This window comes from Trachemys scripta, chromosome 1 (genome assembly GCF_013100865.1).
Source record: "Trachemys scripta elegans isolate TJP31775 chromosome 1, CAS_Tse_1.0, whole genome shotgun sequence".
NCBI classification, from domain to species: Eukaryota; Metazoa; Chordata; order Testudines; family Emydidae; genus Trachemys; species Trachemys scripta.
In genome coordinates this window covers 9165545-9187666 of record NC_048298.1, presented here as the reverse complement: position 1 = coordinate 9187666, position 22122 = coordinate 9165545, and the positions used below count along the sequence as shown (strand labels likewise).

Genomic DNA, 22122 nt, shown 5'->3' with positions numbered 1-22122 from the left:
ATACAGAAACTGACCTCACCTACTAAAAATATGTTTAAAATAAAATGTATCAATATTCGATACCTACATTTTAAGAGGCAAAAAAAAAAGAGGTGAAATTTTAATAGTGAATGAAAAACCCCCAAATCAAATTCAATAAAGCTGGCATATTTCTCAATAATAAAGGCTAAGGGTGGGATTTTCAAAAGTGCCTGTGATTTATTCATAGCTTCCAACGTAAGAAGGAACAATTGTGATCTCTAGTCTGACCTGTATAACTCAGGCCATAGGACTTGACCAAAATTACTTTTTGAACAAAAGCATACCTGCAATTTTAAATTGGAATAATAAAAAAAAAATCCAGTGATGGAATGCCCACTGTGACCCTTGGTAAATTGTTCCAATGGTTAATCAGTTTTTTTTTTTTAAATCGCACCTTATTTATAATCTGAATTGGTCTAATTTCAACTTTAGCCATTGGAACATGTTTTACTTTTCTCTGCTTGATTCAAGAGCCCATTATTAAATATTTGTTCACCATAAAGGCACACATAGATAGTGATTAAATCACTACTTACCCTTCTCTTTAAGCTAAAGAGACTGTTCCCCTTGAGTCTCTCTGTAAGGCATGTTCTCCAGCCCCTTAATTGTTTTCATGGCTCTTCTCTAAACCCTCTGATTTATCAACATCCTTCTTGAAATGGGGGCACTAAAACTGGACACACTATTCCAGCAGCAGTTGCACCATTGCCAAATACAGAGGTAAAATAACCTCTCTATTCCTACGTGATATCCCCGTTTATGCATCCAAGGATTTTATTAGGTCTTTAATCACAGCATCACACTGGGAGCTCATGTTCAGTTGATTATCCACCACAACTCTCAAATCTTTTAAGAGTCACTGCTTCCCAGGATAGAATCCTCCATCGTGTAAGTATGGGTGTACGTTCTTGTTCCTAGATGTATACTTTTACATTTAGCCATATTAAAACATGCATAGTAAGCAGTGCACAAGCAAACAAAGTGAGCCATATTGCTCTTTATCAGAGATCTGTTCTCTTCACTAGTTACTACTCCCCCCAATTTTTGTGTCATCTGCAAACTTTATCTCTGATTTTCTTTTCTTCCAGGTTGTGTTAAATAGTGTAGGGACAAGAACTGATCCCTACACGATCCCACTAGAAATGCATCTGTTTTTTTATGATCATTCCTCATTTACAGTTACGTTTTGAGACCTATTAATTAGCCATCTTTTAATCCACTTCATATGTGCCAAGTTAATTTTGTATTCCAGTTTTTTAATCAAAATGTCATGTGGTACTTTAGTCAGATGCCTTACAACCAAACTTGTAATCTCGTTAAAGAGATATGGGAGCACAAGTTCAATTGAAAGTGGGTGTGCTAAGTTGCTTACACACTTTGGAAAATGTCACCCTAAATTCCTTCCATCTAATTATTGCTATTAGCATATTTAAAGCTAATGATAATTAGGGCTGTCAGTTAATTGCAGTTCACTCTCACGATTAACTAAAAAAAAAATTAATCGTGATTAATTGCAGTTTTAATTGCACTGTTAAACAATAGAATGCCAATTGAAATTAATTAAATATTGTGGATGCTTTTCTACATTTTCACATATATTGATTTCAATTACAACACAGAATACAAATGGTTCAGTGCTTGCTTTATATTCATTTTTATTACAAATATTTGCACTGTAAAAATGATAAAAGAAATAGTATTTTTCAGTTCACCTCATACAAATACTGTAGCGCAATCTCTCTATCGTGAAAGCACAATTTACAAATGTAGATTTTTTTGTTACATAACTGCATTCAAAAACAAAACAATGTAAAACTTTACAGCCTACAAGTCCACTCAGTTCTACTTCTTGTATAGCCAATTGCGATGTAGGGGTTTTTTGATGTAAAACATCAGAGCCTATAGGTCCACTCAATCTACTACTTGTTCAGCCAATCGCTAAGAGAAACAAGTTTGTTCACATTTACGGGAGATAATGCTATCCGCTTCTTATTTACAATCTCACCTGAAAGTGAGAGCAGACATTCGCATGGCACTTTTGTAGCCGGCATTGCAAGGTATTTACGTGCCAGATATACTAAACTTTCAGATGCCCCTTCACGCTTTGGCCATCATTCCGGAAGACATGGTTCCATGTTGATGAAGCTTGTTAAAAAAATGAAGCATTAATTAAATTTGTGACTGAACTCCTTGGGAGGGAATTGTATGTCTCCTGCTTTGTTTTACCCACATTTTTCCATACATTTCATGTTATAGCAGTCTCAGATGATGACCCAGCATGTTGTTTTAAGAACACTTTTTCTCTGAAGATTTGACAAAATGCAAAGAAGGTACCAATGTGATATTTCTAAAGATAGCTACAACACTGGACCCAAGATTTAAGAATCTGAAGTGCCCTCCAAAACCTGAGAGGGACAAAGTGTGGAGCCTGCTTTCAGGAGTCTTAAAAGAGCAACACTCTTGTGTGGAAACTACAGAACCCGAACTATCAAAAATGAAAATCAACCTTCTGGTGGTGGCATCTGACTCAGATGATGAAAATGAACATGTGTCCGTCCGCACTGCTTTGGATTCTTATTCAGCAGAACCCATCATCAGCATGGATTCATGTCCTGTGGAATGGTGGTTGAAGAATCAAGGGACATATGAATCTTTAGCACATCTGGCATCTTGTGACGCCAGCTACAAGAGTGCCATGTAAACGCCTGTTCTCACATTCATGTGACGTAAACAAGAAGCAGGCAGCATTATCTTTTGCAAATGTAAACAAACTTGTTGGAGCGATTGGCTGAACAAGAAGTAGGACTGAATGGATTTGTAAGCTCTAAAGTTTTAAATTTGGTTTATTTTTGAGTGCAGTTATTTTTTTGTACATTATTCTACTTTTGTAAGTTAAACTTTAAATAAATAGGATATCTCCGTTAATGTATTTATTTATCTCCTAGAACTGGAAGGCACCTTGAAAGGTCATTGAGTCCAGCCCCCTGCCTTCACTAGCAGGATCAAGTACTGATTTTGCCCCAGATCCTTAAGTGGCCCCCTCAAGGATTGAACTCTCAACCCTGGGTTTAGCAGGCCAGTGCTCAAACCACTGAGCTATCCCTCCCCACATGATACTTTCATGATAAAGAGATTGCACTACAGTACTTAAGTGAACTAAACATACTATTTTTATTTTTACAGTGCAAATATTTATAATAAAAATAACTAAAGTGAGTAATGTACACTTTGTATTCCGTTATAATTGTAATCAATATACTTAAAAATGTGGAAAACATTCAAATTTTTTTATATAGTGTTCTGTTTAACAGTGCGATTAATGGTGATTCATTTTTTTAATCACTTGACAGCCCTAATGATTATATATCTTTCCCCCTCTCTGACTGACAACTAAAACGGTAGCTTTTTCAGACGCTGCATGCTGTCTTTTGAGTTTTGGGTACTGTAACTCACTGGATCTCCTCCAGACCCTAGTGTCAAAATCCTGCACTGTTGGATCGCAGGTGGGCAGCATTGATATACTGGGGCATGAGTTCAAGAGTTGGTGTGAGGGAATAGCCTGCAGTGCTAGTTTTGGCATGTACACCATTTTTTTCCAAATACAGTTATGCAAGACAGCTGAGCTTTTGAGGTTATGGGTTTTCATGCTTTCTGTCTTTGATTTCAAGTAATGGCAATTAATGGTGTGTGTGTGTGGCAGCTGAGGGGTGAAAACATTATCTATATTCCTGTTTAATACTCTTTCCTTATGCTCTTTTGCTTAGAGAAGCTGTGACCTACTTACTGTTCTAAAGTATTTTGTTATATAATTTATGATTGTATGACGCTTACATAATTTTGGGAGTGAAGGGTTTTTTCCACTTTTTTCCATTTTCGTGTAGAATTCAGCAGCAAGACCAAAGAGCTAAAAAAGGAATGGCAGTGATTTTAAAGATTTGGTCTTGTGGTGATCACATCTTGTAACTGTATCAAAAAATTAAATCATCTTAAAGAAAGAAATAGCACAATGTTTTGTCTCATCTCCTTGAGAGGCAGATGCCGTGGAAAGTATATTACATTTAGTATAGCTTTGTAGGCTATGAACAGTTAACATATGCAATATTTACGAGAGCTTACACTTCCCTGCCATCCCAACAAATTTGTAAGAAATTCCTGTTAGTACCAGCCAGGGAAGTCTACCCTTCTCATAGGTTTTCTTGTGTTCCAGTAGTACCGTGAACAGGAAGCCATTCGTCTATGTCTAAAGCATTTTCGCCAGCACAACTACACTGAGGCTTTTGAATCACTGCAGAAGAAAACCAAGATTGCGCTAGAGCACCCAATGTTGACAGATCTGCATGACAAACTAGTGCTGAAAGGAGACTTTGATGCTTGTGAAGAATTGATAGAAAAAGCTGTAAATGGTAAGTGAATCCAAAGCAGCATCTTGTCTGGAAAGCCTATTGATGTATAAACTCTTTCCATAATGTACATTAAAATATACACAGCTGTATTGTGATAGCTTTTGTTTTGCATTATGTAAGGGGAGCTATTTAGTATCTGAAGCATGATGCCTTGTAAACTCTTGCTGGACACATGAGCATTCTCTGCGCTAGAAGAGTTAGTAAAGGTTTACAAGACTTACTAACGTTTTCCCTTGGTTATTACTATTACTTTGGAGCGCCGCCCCCCCTCCTCCCCCTCGGCAGAGTTTAAAAGGTGCTTCCAGGAACAAGTGAAGACAAGGTCTGTGACCCAAATAGCTGACAATCTAAAGCCAGACATAACATTACAAGAGAAGGTAATAAACAAAAGAAGTTGGGAGGAGTGTAAGGAAATGACAAGATTTCAGTAAGACTCACCAATTAGCAAGGCCATCTCTTCATTATGATGGATTTTGTTAAATTTAGTGGATTGTTCTTTTTAAACCTACCTAGTTGGGCAACACAGCAGAAATAATATTTTGGGAGGGATTTGAATGAGGGCAGTGGCTTTGTGACTGGGTATAGGGACAATATGCCTTGTAATAGGAGTCCGCTTACAGGAAGACCCTGAGGTGGGAATGGGAGAACTACTCCAAAAGTCAGAGCCTAGGCCCAGTGGCTAGATTCGTTATAAATAAATTAAGGTTAACCCTTATTTAGAGCATTATTTAGAGTGCAGAGGGAGCTTGAGTAGCAGAGTTGAAGTGTCTTTGCCCTACACAGCAAGTTTGGAGCACAACCATGGCTAGAATTCAGCAATTCCTGACTCTCAGTATTGTGCTCTATGTTCATTTGCTCTGTCTAGGTGAAACTTAGGCCTGGTCTACACTGGGTCGGGGGGAGATCGATCTAAGATATGTAACTTCAGCTACGAGAATAGCGTAGCTGAAGGCAACGTATCTTAGATCGACTTACCTCCCGTCCTCACAGTGCGGGATCGACGGCCGCAGCTCCCCTGTCAACTTCGCTTCCGCCTCTCTCCTGCTTTGTAATAACTGTTAATAAACACAACTTCCAGAAGTGTGTATGTGCCTGCTGGCAACATCAGTAATGCAGTTTTTATCAAAGCAGTGATTGGTTCCTGGGGTACAGTGGGAGTAAAAAGAAGTGTAACTAAAGATAGCCTCATAGTTTGTATCTCCTTTATAAATCAAGTATATCAAATAGCATGTTCTGTTTACTGTGTGGGATTTTGCTGTGCTACTTTCCACTCCTCTGGGAGTGCTCTGTTTTCTTCAGTCTTCTAGATTGTGCTTTTTCTAGGAAGTACTTTCTCTTACTTGAACAAATGATTCATAACTGCTGCAGTGTTCTCCCGCTTATCCAGGTATAGAAGTATTGGCAAAGGACAAGTATGGCAGATTCCTAGATCCAGTATTTCACTGGTTAACAAATCACCGTTGCTTTCCAGCTTAATCAATTTTTTTGTAGTGAACAGTCAACATGCCTAGTTCCTGACACAGTTTTAAATGTCAGGTTTGCATTGGCTGCTGACATCTCTTGGCATAGAGCAATGGCCTTGAACAATTGATTGCTTGCTTCAATTGCACCTATGCAGTGTGCAAAAAACTCTGGCTCTAGCTCTAGGCCAGGTCTACACTAGAAGAGGTTTGCTGTTACAGCAATACTGGCAAATGCTCCCAGTGTTAGATGCTGGTTCCTTGAGCGAAATAAACTAATCTGAGAAAAGCACTTTTATGTTAGTATAATTGCGTCTACACTAGGGCTTGTGCCAATACAGAAATTTGCTTAAAATAAAAAAGGACATGTAAACTGACACTGTTAGCAAAAGTTTCTGGTGTATACCTGGCGTTAGGCTATGGCCAGGGTCGGCACCAGCCCAGCAAGCAGGTGCTTGGGGCGGCCAAGGGGAAGGGGCGGCACGTCGGGCTCTTCGGTGGCAATTCGGCAGCGGGTCCCTCGGTCCCTCTCAGAGGGAAGGACCTGCTGCCGAATTGCTGCCTGTAGCAGGGTGGTTACCCTGCTCCTGCCTGGAAGGGCTTAAAACAGCCCTGGCAGAGGGCTGCAGCTCTAAAAGCTGGGCTGATTGGGGAAGTAGCCACAGCTGGGCCATGCCCCAAACAGGCCACAGCTGGCCTGTATAAAAAGGCTGGGAGCCAGAGGCCAAGCAGTCTCTCTGCCTTCAGAGAGAGAAGGGCCTGGCTGCAGCGAGCTAGACACAGGGTACCTGAGTGGAGCAGGCCTGGGGAAAGGCTGAGGAGCTGGGGAGCTCCAGCCTGGAAAGTCCCAGGCTGTGGCCTAGGAGAAGGCCAGGGGTCCTGGGGGTTGCAGAGGGCAGCCCAGGGCTAGGCCAAGGCAGCAGGTCCAAACCCTCCTGGCCTGTGATGAGTGGCCTATACTGCAGTCTATCCTAGGGGGCGGGGGCTAGTTGGTGACTGGCAGTGGCCTTATTCTGAGGTGAGGTAGGGATAGTGGGTGGGGGTTCCCTGGGGAGGGGAGACCCTAGTAGTGAGGGGTGTACTGCCAGGGGGCAGTCCCCGCAGATACAAGGGCACCGGGGTCTGGGAGGGACACAGGGCCAGAGTACAGGTGGATCACCAGCCTGCAGGGGGCGCTCCAGGATGCTGGAAGAGCTAATTCCCAGAAGTCACCAGCAGGAAGCGCCGCAGGGGTGAGTCCGCTCCTCTACATGGCCGAAGAAGAAAGCGGCGTGGTGGAGCTGCCGCCGATCGCGCTTGCAGCTTTTTTTTTCTTTCTTTTGCCGCTTGGGGCAGCAAAAACCCTGGAGCCGGCCCTGGCTATGGTTCTGCTGGAGAGCTTAGTGGTGTAGCTGCACTGATGCAGCTGTGCCGCTGTAAGCTCTCTAGTGTACCTGCTCTAAACTTGTGTGTGTGTGAGAGCTTTCCTGTTGACTTAATTGATCCATCCCCAACGAGCGATGGTAGCTACATCAATGGGAGAAGTTCTCCCACTGACATAGCGCTGTCCACATCGGCACTTAGGTCAGTGTAACTAGGTTGCCTCACGGGGGTGGCTGATTCACACCCCGAGCGACATAAGTTATACCAACATAAGTGGTAGCGTAGACACAGCCGTTAACTTGATACCTGCAATGTTAAGCATGTTATGGTATTGCGTCCTTTGTTCTTGTCCCAGTTTATTATAACTGTAGAGTGAGCTATTCCTTTCACTAGCAATCTAGTTGAATGATTTAGCATGAATTTTTATTTACACATGCTATTCTACATTCTGTCACTGATTCTGAAGGAGTATTATAAATCTGATTTCAGTACTTTTACGATATAATCCTGTTATCCAATACTTGGTTAACTGAAGCTCCCGGTTACGTGTAACTTGCATTACTCCCTGACTATTCTTTACTGATTCCCCTTCTGTTGCTTTGACCACGTTACGCCTGAACCCCTTCGCTGGCTTCCCCTGTCTTTCACATTAAGTTGCAACTCCTTAATCCCACTTTTCACCTATCTTTCCATCTAGCTTTCCTTCTTCATGTAGCCGCATTACTTCTGTGTTGTTATACTCACAACATCCCTGTAAAGTAAGGAAGTAGTATTATCCTGAAGCACATTTAGGCCTGGTCCACACTAGCCCCCCATTTCGAACTAAGGTACGCAAATTCAGCTACGTTAATAATGTAGCTGAATTTGAAGTACCTTAGTTCGAACTTACCGCGGGTCCAGACGCGGCAGGCAGGCTCCCCCCTCGATGCCGCATACTCCTCTCGCTGAGCTGGAGTACCGGCGTCGACGGCAAGCACTTCCGGGATCGATTGCTTACCTTCGGGTCTGGCAGTAAGCAAAGTGTAGACCTACCCTAAGTGACTTACTTGAGGTCACACAGGAAGTCTGTGGCAGAGCAGGGAATTGAATCTGTACTTCCAGAGTCCCAGGCTAGTGCCCTGAACCACTGGACTATCCTTCCTCTTTGGCCTTCAAGGCCAAACATCTTCATTCTGGTCTACCATGTTTCATTCTGGACTTCTACCACCACCTGCTCACCATGCTCTTTTACATTCTTATTCTGTCTTCTGTGTCTGAAATGCCTTCTCATACACCTCACTCTCAAGTTCCCTGCTTAAAACTTTTCTGAAACCTTTCTACAATAATTTCTTCATATGCAGAGTTTGGGGCTTTTTCATTCCTGAATTCTTGTCCTGTGTATTAGCTTTCCAAATAACTTTGTTTTGGTCAGTATAGTGTTGTGTATATACTTTCAATGCTGTACAAACGTACATTTAAAGAGAAATATATACAAATGCCCAATTAACTTTCAAGGCCTTCAGAGACTCTGAACTCTCCTGGCCATTACATAGCCTAAACCTGGGCATATGAACTTTTGACCTCATGTTGATCTTGAGGTTCATGGCCTTAACCTCACTTCACCACTACATTTTTCTTTAACAGGGATGCCTCACAGAGTTAGTTTAGCACAAATTGACTTAAAAAAAGGGGGCAAATATTTGTAATGCTAGGTTTAAAAATGTGACATGCCATACCTCTTGCAGGCCGTCACTGTATTATTAGACGGGAAGAATGGGTCTGCATGGATGAGAAGGAAGATTAGTGGAAGTAGAAGTGGATTTTTTTTTTTTTTTTTGGTGTTGCTAGTGCTGAACACTGGTGTCTTCCACCCTACCTCACTGGATAATTTCTTTTGAGAACTTTTTGGCAGGCAGTCACACTCTTCCCACAGATTCTTAGGACTTCCTCATGCGCACTATGCTCAGAAAATGAGCATATTGAAACTCTGGCAACTGGCTGACTTCCTCTCAAAACTAAAAGGTTCCCTAAATCTCAGTTGCTTCTTAGATGTAGCTCAAATACCTCACATTTGGATTCATTCCTGCATCTTCCAGACAGCCTACGCTCTGACAGACAAGTCTGGTTAATATTCCTGTATAGCAAATGCAGAATCCAAGTTACTTAATGGAACTGCATGAAACTACTGCAAAAGGTACTTACAGATTAGATTTCTGTGTGCAAGCTACAGGTAGTGTTCTGGTTTCATTTTTTTTCAAGGAGGTGCTTCATCTGGCTGTTTTTTCATGTCAATATCTGATGTTTGATCATCCACTAAGTCACTAGCCAGAAGTCTTGTCTTATAGTTGTTGACTGTGCTCAAAGTGCTTAGGGTGCATCAGAAGGGTGTTCAAAAACAGACTCCAAAGAGAGACTGCAGAGCTAGAATTGATATGCAAACTAGACACAATCAACTCCGGTTTGAATAAGGACTGGGAATGGCTGAGCCATTACAAACGTTGACTCTATCTCCCCTTGTAAGTACTCTCACACTTCTTATCACACTGTCTGTACTCGGCTAGCTTGATTATCACTTCAAAAGTTTTTTTTCTCTTAATTAATTGGCCTCTCAGAGTTGGTAAGACAACTCCCACCTGTTTATGCTCTCTGTATGTGTGTATATATATCTCCTCATTATATGTTCCATTCTATATGCATCCGAAGAAGTGGGCTGTAGTCCACGAAAGCTTATGCTCTAATAAATTTGTTAGTCTCTAAGGTGCCACAAGTACTCCTGTTCTTCTTTTTGCGGATACAGACTAACACGGCTGTTACTCTGAAACTTGTCAGAAGGGAATGGTTGAATCTTCCTGGAAATTTCAGACACACTGCAGTTTTGAGGGGTAATACTAAGCCATACATACTCCCTTCATTCAGTTATTCTGTAAAATTTCTTGCTACATAACATTCAACTGGCTGACAAAATAAAGTCTCTAATATTAGTAAATTGTACCTCACTGATGAATAACCTGTAATCTCTAGGAGATGGATGTTACTATATGCAAAATGCATCACAGTGTAGGTGTAAAGGAGTTAATAGATAATGATACATAACGAATCATCTTCTTTGGACATAATTGTAGAGCAGACATGGTCATTGACCTGTGTGAAAGGCCTCATGGGCTCTGGAATCTGATTTTCCTTTAAAACTAATAGGCGCTCTTAAAATTGTTTCTGCAGTGGAGTTGAAAATATCGTTCTAAACCACTGTTACTGTTTCATTGGAAACAGATGATATAAACCTAATCTGTCCTAGATCTGATCCTCCACAGGGCCTATGCAGTATGTTGTCTCTTTCTTCAAACATGTCAAGTCAGCTTAGCTGATAAAACAAGAACTACGAGCAAGGTACTAGAATAGATCAGATACCGGGTAGGAGATCCACCTAGGCCCCCTTCTACCTATGTGCCAAACCACTAGTGAGTGGTTCAGCTTCCAAAACAAGCCACTGCTGATTTATAGCGCAAATAGAATGAATGTGGAACTGCTCCCAGCTGAAAGAAACATTTCTGGGAATAGAGCTGGAATATCTCCAAACCAGTGTCCCATGGAGGAAGAAAAGCATTATTAAAAGAAGCTGAAGGCACAGCAGGGGAGAAGTGTTGTCTTGACAAGTGCAGTCCATGGGTTTTGAGTATGGGGGAGAGGTTAAACCACCCTTTTCAGGTCATATGGTGCAATTCATCCTCTTGTTCTATGTGTCCAATTATATCTGTTTGCTGCCAAAGGGATTGATGTTGCTATTTATCTCCTTTCTTGAAGACCAAACCATCGTAATGTTCCATAAAAGAATGTTTTTTTTTTTCCTACCTGTTTGTGGCTAGTAAAATGGGACTGATTCTGTTAACATGGAATTTTTTACTAGTGTCAAATAATAGAACGTATACTGTGCATGTATCTCTGGAGCGAGTCAAAATGCCTGAAAACCTTTGTAAGTTTTATAGCTAGAATTGTCCAACGTAACTCTTGTTTGAGTTTGTAAATGATGTGTAGTGTTTGGGGAGACCAGACTTCAGAACCTTAGAATGCTCAGCCTCTTCCAGGAAGCACTCATTGACTTGCAGAATTAAGCCTTTAATTAAACCTAGATCTCAGTCCTGACAAATTAAGACCAGAAAAAAATTAAAAATATGATGTGGTGAAAGTTCATCATGTACTACACATAATTAAGAGCTTATACAGTTTTGATTTTAACTTTTCCACTTAGAGGCATCTGGGGTAGGTAATACACAGCTGAATTTGCAGCTGTATTTTTAGGAAGTGGATGCCTATCAACTAAGTTCATAACTTTTAAAGTCCCTGCCTTACCCTCAAATGCCTGGTCTCCTGAATGGGGAAAAGTCCCCCCTCCACTCCCACCTCCCTTCCTAGGACTGACAGTCTCCACACTTTATAAAAAAAAAAAAAGGGGGGGGGGGTAGGGATGAACAAGTGAGTGTTTAAAGTTTTTTGTTTAGAGTTATAAACTTCATCTTGTGATTCAGGAAGCATATATATACTCTAACCCTGTACAAATCTGCTTTTTATCAGGGGCCCCAAAAGCCCAGTCCCCTTTTTGTGTCTCTGCCCCCTCTTCTCAAAAAAAAAAAAAAAAAAGAAAAAAGCCACCAACAAAAAATGCCCTCAGGTAAGCTGAGGAGAGAGATGGGATTTAAGACTAATTTACTTTTCTGTTTTGATCCAATGCCTGTTTGTTTCTTCTCAGCATTTACAACTGCTTTACCTTTTTCTCTTAGATGAAGCTCTGGAGATGCCATCTGACCCAGTTTCAGCTCAACATGAGCTAAAATGGCTGAATTTATAAGCACTTGCAACTTCCTCCCTTCTTGTTTAAATAATGGAAATAGGAACCCATCCTTAATTAAAACATGCCAGGCTAGAGATTTATGGATAACTGGCATGACATGGCAATCAGGCCAGGTTGATTCTTGATTGATGTAGTGGCTAATGTTTACTTTTTTTATTTTGTCAAAATACAAATTGAATAAGGTATGGTTTATGAAAATGTTATTAGTAACTGACATGCATATGACAGTTCAAAGAGAGCTCTAGAGTAGCAGTTAGGTTTGAGTGAGAGCATCTTATTTTAATCTGAAAATGTTCTGCTACAGCATAATGTAAGTGCAAACATTACAAGCAGCAATAAGTGGGTTTTTCTGTGTTTGCAGATGGCTTGTTCAATCAGTACATCAGTCAGCAGGAATACAAACCGCGTTGGGGTCAGATTATCCCCAAAAGTACCAAAGGTAAGAGTCTAAATGGAAACACTTCTTAAAAAAGAACAGGAGTACTTGTGGCACCTTGGAGACTAACAAATTTATTAGAGCATAAGCTTTCGTGGGCTACAGCCCACTTCTTCGGATACAAAGCTTATGCTCTAATAAATTTGTTAGTCTCTAAGGTGCCACAAGTACTCCTGTTCTTTTTGCGGATACAGACTAACACGGCTGCTACTCTGAAACCTGACACTTTTTAAAATTACCCATGCATTAGTAATTGCCACTATAGTAGTTTGTGGATACAGTGCACGAAGGTGATAAAAGGGAGGCTATAGGACAGCTTAGTCCTGGCTTTTACAGGTGCAGCTGATGTCATTTACTTTTCACTCTGGCACAATGCATTTATCTTCAGATTCTAAAATAATGTATGTGAATGCACAGTTCAGTAAGGAACCGTTCACAGAAGAATAGCTTTAAACCAAAAGTTATACAAGGTGGCTTTTCTGGGGTGGTGGAATATCATTTAAGGTGCCATTCCAGCTGACTTGTCTTCAAGCAGTTCTGAGGCTGCTTTTTACCATGCTGGGAGCTGAATTAGCCTTTGGCTGTCCCCAGCATTGGGGGCTGCAAAGGTTGGTTTAAGCTCAACAGTTTTTATGGACCTGAGGATATGTTTTCACATCCAGGGTCTGTTAAGTTCTCCTCTTGCAAGACACTCCCTGTACTGATAGAGAGCATTGTATTCACTGATTTACACATGACAATGATTTTTCTCTGGAAGATAGACACAAAAAGCAATACAATACAAAAATAATCTTGGTTGCTTTGAGTATAAACATGCTGTTCTCCAGATAATTGCTATGTCTATTTTGAATGTTTGAAGAACTCTGGGCTATTTAAGTTGTGCTGCCTCTGCTCAGCTTGTATGGCATGAATGAATGAATTCTAATTTTTTAGAAAAATCATGTATAATAGAAAATCTTTCCTTTGTCTTTCACAAGGTGATGGAGAGGACAGCAGACCAGGAATGAGAGGAGGCCATCAGATGGTCATTGATGTACAGACAGGTGAATGGTCATTTATTCTTTAAGAAGAAAGTTCTGTCCTATTTTTATTTTGGGACTTAATTATATTGAGCTGATACAAGCTCAGCTATAAATATGCAAACATATCTCGTTCCTTTGTATATTCTTTTCTTCTATTAGTGTTGGGACAAAACTCTCTGCTCTTAGTGCATCTAGATTGTTGTTCTGCTTTCCCTCTGTGGAGCCCTACTTCACTCTTCTAGATTTCAGGCTGCTTGTTTTGGTGATGCAGGAGTGACTTCTTCCATAGGTGATCTGATCTTTTGGTTGGGGGAGGGTCTGTTATGGGTGCCCTTTCCGCCCCTATCTGCTGCAGGTCTGAAGACTGGAAGCAATATCAACCTTTGCTGGCCAAGTGTTACTGGTCCCTAACTCACACTGATAACCTAGGAACCTTCTGATTAAGAGCCAGGGTTTTTTCCTGAGAAAGGGGCCTGGGGATCTTAAAACTAAACCAATCGGTTTTTTTTTATTATTATTATTAAATGATTGGCCATATGCTATGAGCCCCTCTTTTCTAAGAACTTACTCTTGGGGGAATTCTGCACTGAAAAATTAAAAACTGTGCACAATATTTTAAAATTCTGCAAAATTCAGTGTATTTTATTTGTCAAAATAATGCGGTATAATCACGCTGGTTTCAATTATTTAGGTAATTTATTTAAACTAGAGTATAATGGACGGAGAATGGGAAGTATTGGAGGAAATCCCCAAACCCGCTTGCCTAATCATGGGACTGGAAGGGACCTTGAGAGGTCATCTAGTCCAGTCCTCTGCACTCATAGCAGGACTAAGTATTATCTGGACCGGCCCTGATGAGTGTTTGTCTAACCTATTCTTAAAAATCTGCAATGATGGAGATTCCACGGTCTCCCTAGGCAATTTATTCTAGTGCTTAACCCCCCTGACAGTTAAGAAAAACTTCCTAATGTCCAGCCTAAACCTGCAGTTTAACATTGCTTCCTGTCCTATCCTCAGAGGTTAAGAAGAACAATTTTTCTCCCTCCTTTTAACAACTTTTTCACTGTTGCTGTCTAATTGTAATAAATATACAAATCCCTACCCTGTAGCTACTTTGTGTGCACTGCTATGGAGGAAAAAAAAGTGTTGTGTTCCATGTAAACACACAAGAATGGTACAGTCCCTGCCCCAAAGAATTTAGTCCCTCAAAAGATAGAGGAAAGGGGGATACAAGTAGGATGGTCAGGGTTTTGATTGACCATATCTTGATAGGTTGATATGTAATAACATACACTACACCTCTACCCCGATATAACGCTGTCCTTGGGAGCCAAAAAATCTTACTGCGTTATAGATGAAACCACGTTATATCGAACTTGCTTTGATCTGCCAGAGTGTGCAGCCCCGCCCCCCCCGAGCACTGCTTTACCACGTTATATCTGAATTCGTGTTATATCGGGTTGCGCTATATCGGGGTAGAGGTGTATCTCCAATTGCTGGTTAACCTTGCTGTTACCAGTCAGAAGACTTCGTGTTGCCCTCAACTCCTTATTTAAATACTCCTAACAAACATGGTTTCTTTCCCCCACCTAATCCATACAATTAATACAATGTAATAAAGATGACTTGCAGTTAGTGGGAAGAGAGGGGCGAGTGCCAAGCCTTTGGGTACATCTGTACTACGGGTCGGGCTGCAATTTGCAGCTTGTGTAGGTGTGCGTGCACCCGCTTTAATCTAGCGATCTTGCAAAAAATAGCAGTGAGGACGTGGCAATGCAGGCTGCACAAGCCTGTTTCACCCCTCTGGGTAGGTACTCGTGCTGTCTGCACTGAAGTCCAGGCTGCCTCCCGCATCCTCACTACTATTTTTAGCAGGCTAGCTAGATTAAAGGTACTATGGGTATGTCCGTGCAAGCTGCAAATCATACCCTCAGCTACAGTGTGATACCCCTTGAGGGGCAAGAAGGAATGTGGGCTTATTGAAGATTTGGGGGAGCTGAAGGTGACTATATTGGTTGTGGGTGTATAGATAGGGAGTTGAAGGCTGTAACAAGTTAAGGTGTATGGGCATGAGGACAGAATACATTTAAAAATAACTGGGGCTGTCAATTAATTGCAGTTAACTCATGAGATTTAAAAAAATTAATCGCGATTAATCGCAGTTTTAATTGCACTCTTAAGCAATAAAATAGCAATTGAAATGTATTAAATATTTTGGATGTTTTTCTACATTTTCATATATATTCTGTGTTGTAATTGAAATAAGTGTATATTTTTTATTATAAATATTTGCACTGTAAAGGTGATAAAAGAAATAGCATTTTTCAAGTCACCTCATACGAGTACTGTAGTGCAATCTTTTTGTTGTGAAAGTGCAATTTACGAATGTAGATTTTTTTATTTGTTTTTGTTCTTGAGTTCAGTTATGTAACAATGTAAAACTTCAGAGCCTACAAGCCCACTCAGTCCTACTTCTTGTTTAGCCAGTCACTAAGGCAAACAAGTTTGTTTACATTTGCAGGAGATAAGGCTGCCCTCTTCTTATTTACAATGTCACCAGAAAATGAAAACAGGCATTTGCATGGCATTTTTGTAGCCAACATTGCAAGATATTTCCGTGCCAGATACGCTAAACATTCGTATGCCCCTTCATGCTTTAGCCATCATTCCAGAGGACATGCTTCTATGCTGATGACACTTGTTTTAATAAAAAAAAAAAAAAAAAAGCGTTAATTAAATTTGTGATTGAACTCCTTGGGGGAGAATTGTATGTCCCCTGCTTTGTTTTACCTTCATTCTGTCATATTTCATCTTATAGCAGTCTCGAATGATGAACCCGGACACATTGTTCATTTTAAGAACACTTTTTTACTGTAGATTTCACAAAACGCAAAGAAGGTACCAATGTGAGATTTCTAAAGATAGCTACAGCACTGGACCCAAGATTTAAGAATCTGAAGTGCCTTCCAAAATCTGAGAGGGGCGAGGTGTAGAGCATGTTTTCAGAAGTTATAAAAGAGCAACACTCCAATGCGGAAACTACAGAACCCGGACTACTAAAAAAGAAAATCAACCATGTGCTGGTGGCATCTGATTCAGATAATGAAAATGACCATGTCAGTCCGCACTGCTTTGGATTCTTATCGAGCTGAATCCGTCATCAGCATGGATGCATGTCTCCTGGAATGGTGGTTGAAGGATCAAGGGACATGAATCTTTAGTGCATCTGGGACATAAATATCTTGTGATTCTGACTACAACAGTGCCATGAGAACGTCGGTTCTCACTGTCAGGTGCAGGGCTGGCACCAGCGAAGGAAGCAGGTGCCTGGGACGGCCAATAGAAAGAGGCGGCACGTCGGGGTATTCAGCAGCTCTTTGGCGGCAGCTCAGCGCTCCGCTTTAGTCTTCGGTGGCAATTCAGCGGTGGGTCCTTCACTTCGTCTCTTCCTCTTCGGCAGCAGCTCAATCTGGTTTTTTTCCCCTTCGCCGCTTGGGGCAACAAAAAAGCTGGAGCCAGCCCTGGTCAGGTGACACTGTAAACAAGAACCGTGCAGTATTATCTCCTGCAAATGTAAACAAACTTCTTTGAGCGATTGGCTTTACAAGAAGTAGGACTGAGTGGACTTGCAGGCTCTGAAATTTCACATTTTTATTTTTGAATGCAGTTTTTTTGTACATAATTCTACATTTGTAAGTTGAACTTTCATGGTCAACAGATTACACTACAGTACTTGGATTAGGTGAATTGACAAATACTATTTCTGTTTTTTTTACAATGTAAATATATTTATTTTTGATTACAAGTAAAGTGAGCACTGTATGCTTTATTGTGTTTTAATTGAAATCCGTATACTTGAAAATGTAGAAAACATCCAAAAATATTTAAATAAATGGTATTCTATTACTGTTTAATAGTGCAATTAATCGTGATTAATTTTAATTGCTTGACAGCCCTAAAAATAACTTGCTTGTTCACCATTAATTTTTATTATGGTTTCCTGGTTTGATAAAGTTCTAAACCTTTGTCACCCAATATATAATTATTGCCCCAGAGAGGAAGTACTCCATTTGCATGAGGCTGGCAAAGAGAGAGGTAGAAGAATCTGAGGAAGATCTATGAGGATAAATTTTCTTGTTAGAGATTGTATTGAGAAGAAGCACTACCATGAGAAATGAAAGCTGTGAAGCGCACTCTAGTGGCTATATAGAATATAGTTTTCAAGATCGGGTGCTTATTTCAAAGCCGCAGGAATGATGCTGATACAAAGAAGAGGGATATATGCATTTTGACATAAAATGTATTAAACATTTTCGGAATGAATGCATTGGTAAGTGTGATTCTTCCTCCCTTACTCAGAGCAAGTTGACTAGCTCAGGCTTTGACCTATGATCATTCTGATATTAAATAACGCAGTGAAACGGAGTCAGTCTTCCAGTTTCTTAAACTGACTAGCGAGTAACTCACTAAATCAAACACATGTACTTTTGTTTTCAGGGAGAACTGGACTTCCTCCCATTCTTTTAGTCAATTTCACCGCCAAGCTTTATGCCTTCTAGTGACAGAGGGTAACTTTGGATCATTCTTACAGCTCTGGAGAAGAGATTTCCTGTAGGCTCCTTGGGAGGCTGTACTTAGTTTTGCTTCAGGGCCTGCTTGGGCCTGCAAAGTTTGTTTTATGTGGTGGTGGTTTTGCTCATGAGGAAGTTTTGCTCTGGGTGTTTCTGGTATTTAATTTGGCTCATGAAAAGGCCAGGAAGGTTGCTGATACTGTTTGTTGTAAAACCTGCTGCTTCTACTAATGGCTGCTCAAGCTTCTTTTTGTGCTGGGCCCATTTATCGAAGGTGTGGGAATTTGGCTAGGCGTGGTTTTGGGGTGTATTTTACAAACTGAAGCTAGTCTCTCTAGGCAGCGTCATGCATGCCTAATGTTAATGGAAAAAGGGGAAAAAAAAAAAAAGGAACATACGCCTTGCCCCACTTGCTGAACTGTTATCACATAGATCCTGGGGATGAGAGGGGATAATAATTGGCGCTTAGCACTTTTCATCACTGGATCCAAGTGACTTTCAAAGATTGGCATTATACTCATTACCATCTGTGAAGACTGATGTAGGGAAAGGTTAAGTGACTTGCTCCATGTCTCACAGTAAGTCAGTGTCGGGAACAAACCCCTATTCCCTGATGCCCAGGCCTAACCTTTGCTGCTTTTAACTGTGTATTTTGTAGCTTATCTACAATTCTGCTCTTGCTGAGTTTCCAATAAAAATGAGCCAGCAAAAGTGAAAGACGTCACGGTCCGCAGGCTTAAAATAGAATACTGAAGCTTATGTTACTCTGTTGGGACAAGTATGATGTTGGTATGTTGCTTCTAACAATTTAGTCCTGCAGGACAAGTCAACACTAACTCTGCCCTCTTACAGGTATTTCTGGGAATAGACTTTTTTTTTATGGGTGGAGATGAAAGGGGATAAATACATTAATATGTTAACTAAAGATTCTGTGGGTTACTAGGTTACCTCTCCTTTAAGGTAATCAGATGATATTAAAAATATTTTTAAAACTAGTTGGACTGCTCTAATGCTACACTGTGAGTGAAGCTGGAGGCTAAAATTACTTTATTCTTTTTGTGTAGTGCTGCTTTCTGGGTTTTTTGGATTTTTTTTCACACATGGGAGCATCTTGGAGGGGACGGGCAACTCTATTCTGTATCCCAAGAATCTAGTCTGATATGCATGGTGCAAAAAGGTCTGATGCTCATGCTGTAATCCATAATGTCCTTCCTGGCTTAAGATAACTGTAGCTTCAAGGTAAGATAATCTTTTTCGGGACCAGACAGTACTCCAGTCAAACACCACAGCAGAACCAGGGCCGGGTCCAGCTTTTTTGCCGCCGCACACGCGGCCAGAATGCCACCCCTTAAAATGTGCCTCCCCAAGCACGTGCTTCCTCTACTGGTGCCTAGAGCCGGCCCTGAGCAGAACACTCTTAATATAGCTGTACAGAAGTATATTCATTAACCAGGTCATGCCCGACTTAGATCAGGGACAATAACTTTATACATCCACAGGCACATACAGTTTAAAATTTCCATTTCCATTTTTTCCTGTAAGATGGACCTATTTTTAAATCACTCTTTATATGGGAGGCAGGACAATTTTCTGTACCTTTTTAGGGGAAGAAAGTTATGACTGCATTTTGGAAGCCCTAATATAAGGAAACATGGGTCATCACCCAAGGACATTCGAGGTAAGTGCTTTGCCTAGTTCTGTAACAGAACTACAGTACCTTCTTACTTATGTAGATTCTGGCAAAATACCCAAACAGAGGAGTGAAGGCTTTGATTTCAGTGCTGTATTCCCAGCTGAACAGAGCTGCAAATAGCAGAGTCATTGCCTTGATGCATTTTGTAAGAGGATTCAGACATCTACTGCTAGTATCTTTATCAAAATGACCTAATCGTGCTTTGTCAGGCCATTTATTGAGCAAATGAGAGGCAGGTTCAGCATAGCAACAGGATTTTTTTTTTCTTCTTGCAGATGAATTCTTCTACTTAATGTCATGATGCCAAACATAGGTTTTAAGGAATAACAGCGTGTCTTTGACAGGAATACAATGCACATTTCGTTACGGAATCATTCCTTGCAGTCCCATAGTTAAGGTTGTGTTGAGTTTTGCACTAGAAGCAGGGATTCAGTCATTTTGTATATGAAGCATACGTTGTAGTGTCCCCCAAATAACAGCACTTGCTTCTTGAGTACAGAATGACTGTTCTGATAATTTACAAGTAAATTCATTAACTGGTTTAAAGTTACATTTCACAACAGAAATATTTTTAATGTTATCTGTCTGTGTCACTGTACTTTTATTCCTAATGATCTCAATTAAATAAAACAGACCCTTCAGACATTGCATAGATAAGGCTCAATAAAATCTCATGCATAGGCAACATTTGGATTAATGGTGATGAAAGCTTCTCCTTTATGGAGAAGCAGATGAACAATCTTCTTCACGGAATTCCACAAAGAACTGCTCCCTTTGAAAATGGATACCACCTCCCATTGTTTCTTATGGGAATGAAGCCAAGCTATCCTCCAGGAAGACCCACCATTTTATACTGGAGAAGGCAGGCAAATTACACTAGGTAGCTAAGCAGCGGGGCGGCCAATGGAAAGGGAGTTGCGGTAGTCAGCGGACCACAGATGAAGGCCTAGTTAAAGGTTTCAGCAGAGGTGGAATCAAGGCAGCAGTACACATGGGCAATGCTGCAGAGATATGGTGAGTCAGATTCAGACAAAGGCATTACAGGAAAAGTAGCCGAGGATGGCACCAAGGTTGGGGTAGGGCCGGTGGAGGCAGATAAGAGGCTTAAGTTGAGGAAGGAAAGAAAATGCTGCTTTTACTCAAATAAAAGCGCTTCTGTCTTAGGACGCTTACCTGAAAGCTGAGAATAAGACATGAGTTTACTTGGTTGAGGGGGAAAGAAGGGAAAGAAGGGAGCACAAGGTATAATCAAAGGTATTGGGAGAAGCACTGTTTGCATTTCATTTGGTTCCATTACTGTAACACAATTAATATGACTAAACGTTAATCTTCCCCTCCCCCTAGTTGTCTGTTGAAGTATTTACCTGGGGTAGCTTATATTAGCCTACCCTATTGAAAAGTTGGTAAGCATATTGAGAGAATTGGGGGAGGAGGAACCACTTCATTGGTATCTTATGCTGTATGAGTGAACCTAGCCATTGCTCTTTAGTACGGTAGAATCTAGCTATTCAAACTGATTGAGAAGCCATGTTATGATTCGTGTGAGTGATTCTTAGCAAGTGACAAATTTAATGAAAGAGCAAGGGTAACTCATTACAGTGTTTGTTTTGAGAAGTCTAGTTCAATTTTAATTTGATCTGTGCTTCATAATGTACTAGTGCTATTAAATGCACTGCAATATATTGTAAAAAAAAAAAAGTAAAATTTTCAAGTGCCTAAATTTCATTGATTCAGTGTGACTTGGATTTCTAAGCGACTTAAGCAACTTTTGAAAATTTTACCCGAAGTCGTCTTAGTATGAGCTTTAGTTACATTGGCCTCGATTTACATTTCTATTGAGGAGTGTAATCTTTTGTGCAGACTAATAGTGACGTGAAAATGGCTGCGTAAATGAACACATTCTCTGGAGATAGGCAATCTGACTGATTTGTTGTGTAGCACATGATTGGAGAGGGTTTCTAAATACTCTTCTGAAAAAGGGAAGCTTAGAGAGAAGTTGGTAGGCAGTATCTAGGTTGAGGCATGGTGTTAAAGGATGGACAGAGTAGTGCAGCTTCTTGCACTCTTGGGAAAGGGGGGGTTGTTGACGATAGCAACAGTATTGAGAGTAAGGGAAGAAAGGGGGAGAGCAGAGTAGGCCTCTTGGGGACTGCTTTTTTGCCAGAATAAGCAATTTAGAAGTACTCTTGAATATAGTTTTTCTAAGAAATACTTTAATTTTGAGTTTTGGGCATGGCAAGAACATTCGGGAATTTTTACCTCCAAATTATACCTCATAAGGGCTTTGGATGGATGTAACAGTGCTATAGCCTCTTGCAAATGTTCACTG

General features: G+C 40.7%; 1 protein-coding gene across 3 annotated transcripts in view; it reads left to right on the top strand.

Moving 5' to 3' along the window:
* Positions 1-22122, top strand: part of MKLN1 (muskelin 1) — a 180155-nt gene that overhangs the window by 64532 nt on the left and 93501 nt on the right. For 2 of the 3 annotated variants that reach the window (XM_034764311.1, XM_034764320.1), the window contains 3 exons: positions 4232-4424; positions 12433-12510; positions 13485-13550. In XM_034764311.1, coding sequence (XP_034620202.1) covers positions 4232-4424; positions 12433-12510; positions 13485-13550 — 337 coding nt within the window. Of the gene's footprint in view, positions 1-4228; positions 4425-12432; positions 12511-13484; positions 13551-22122 lie in introns of all 3 variants that reach the window. The other variant, XM_034764329.1, reaches the window with a different exon arrangement.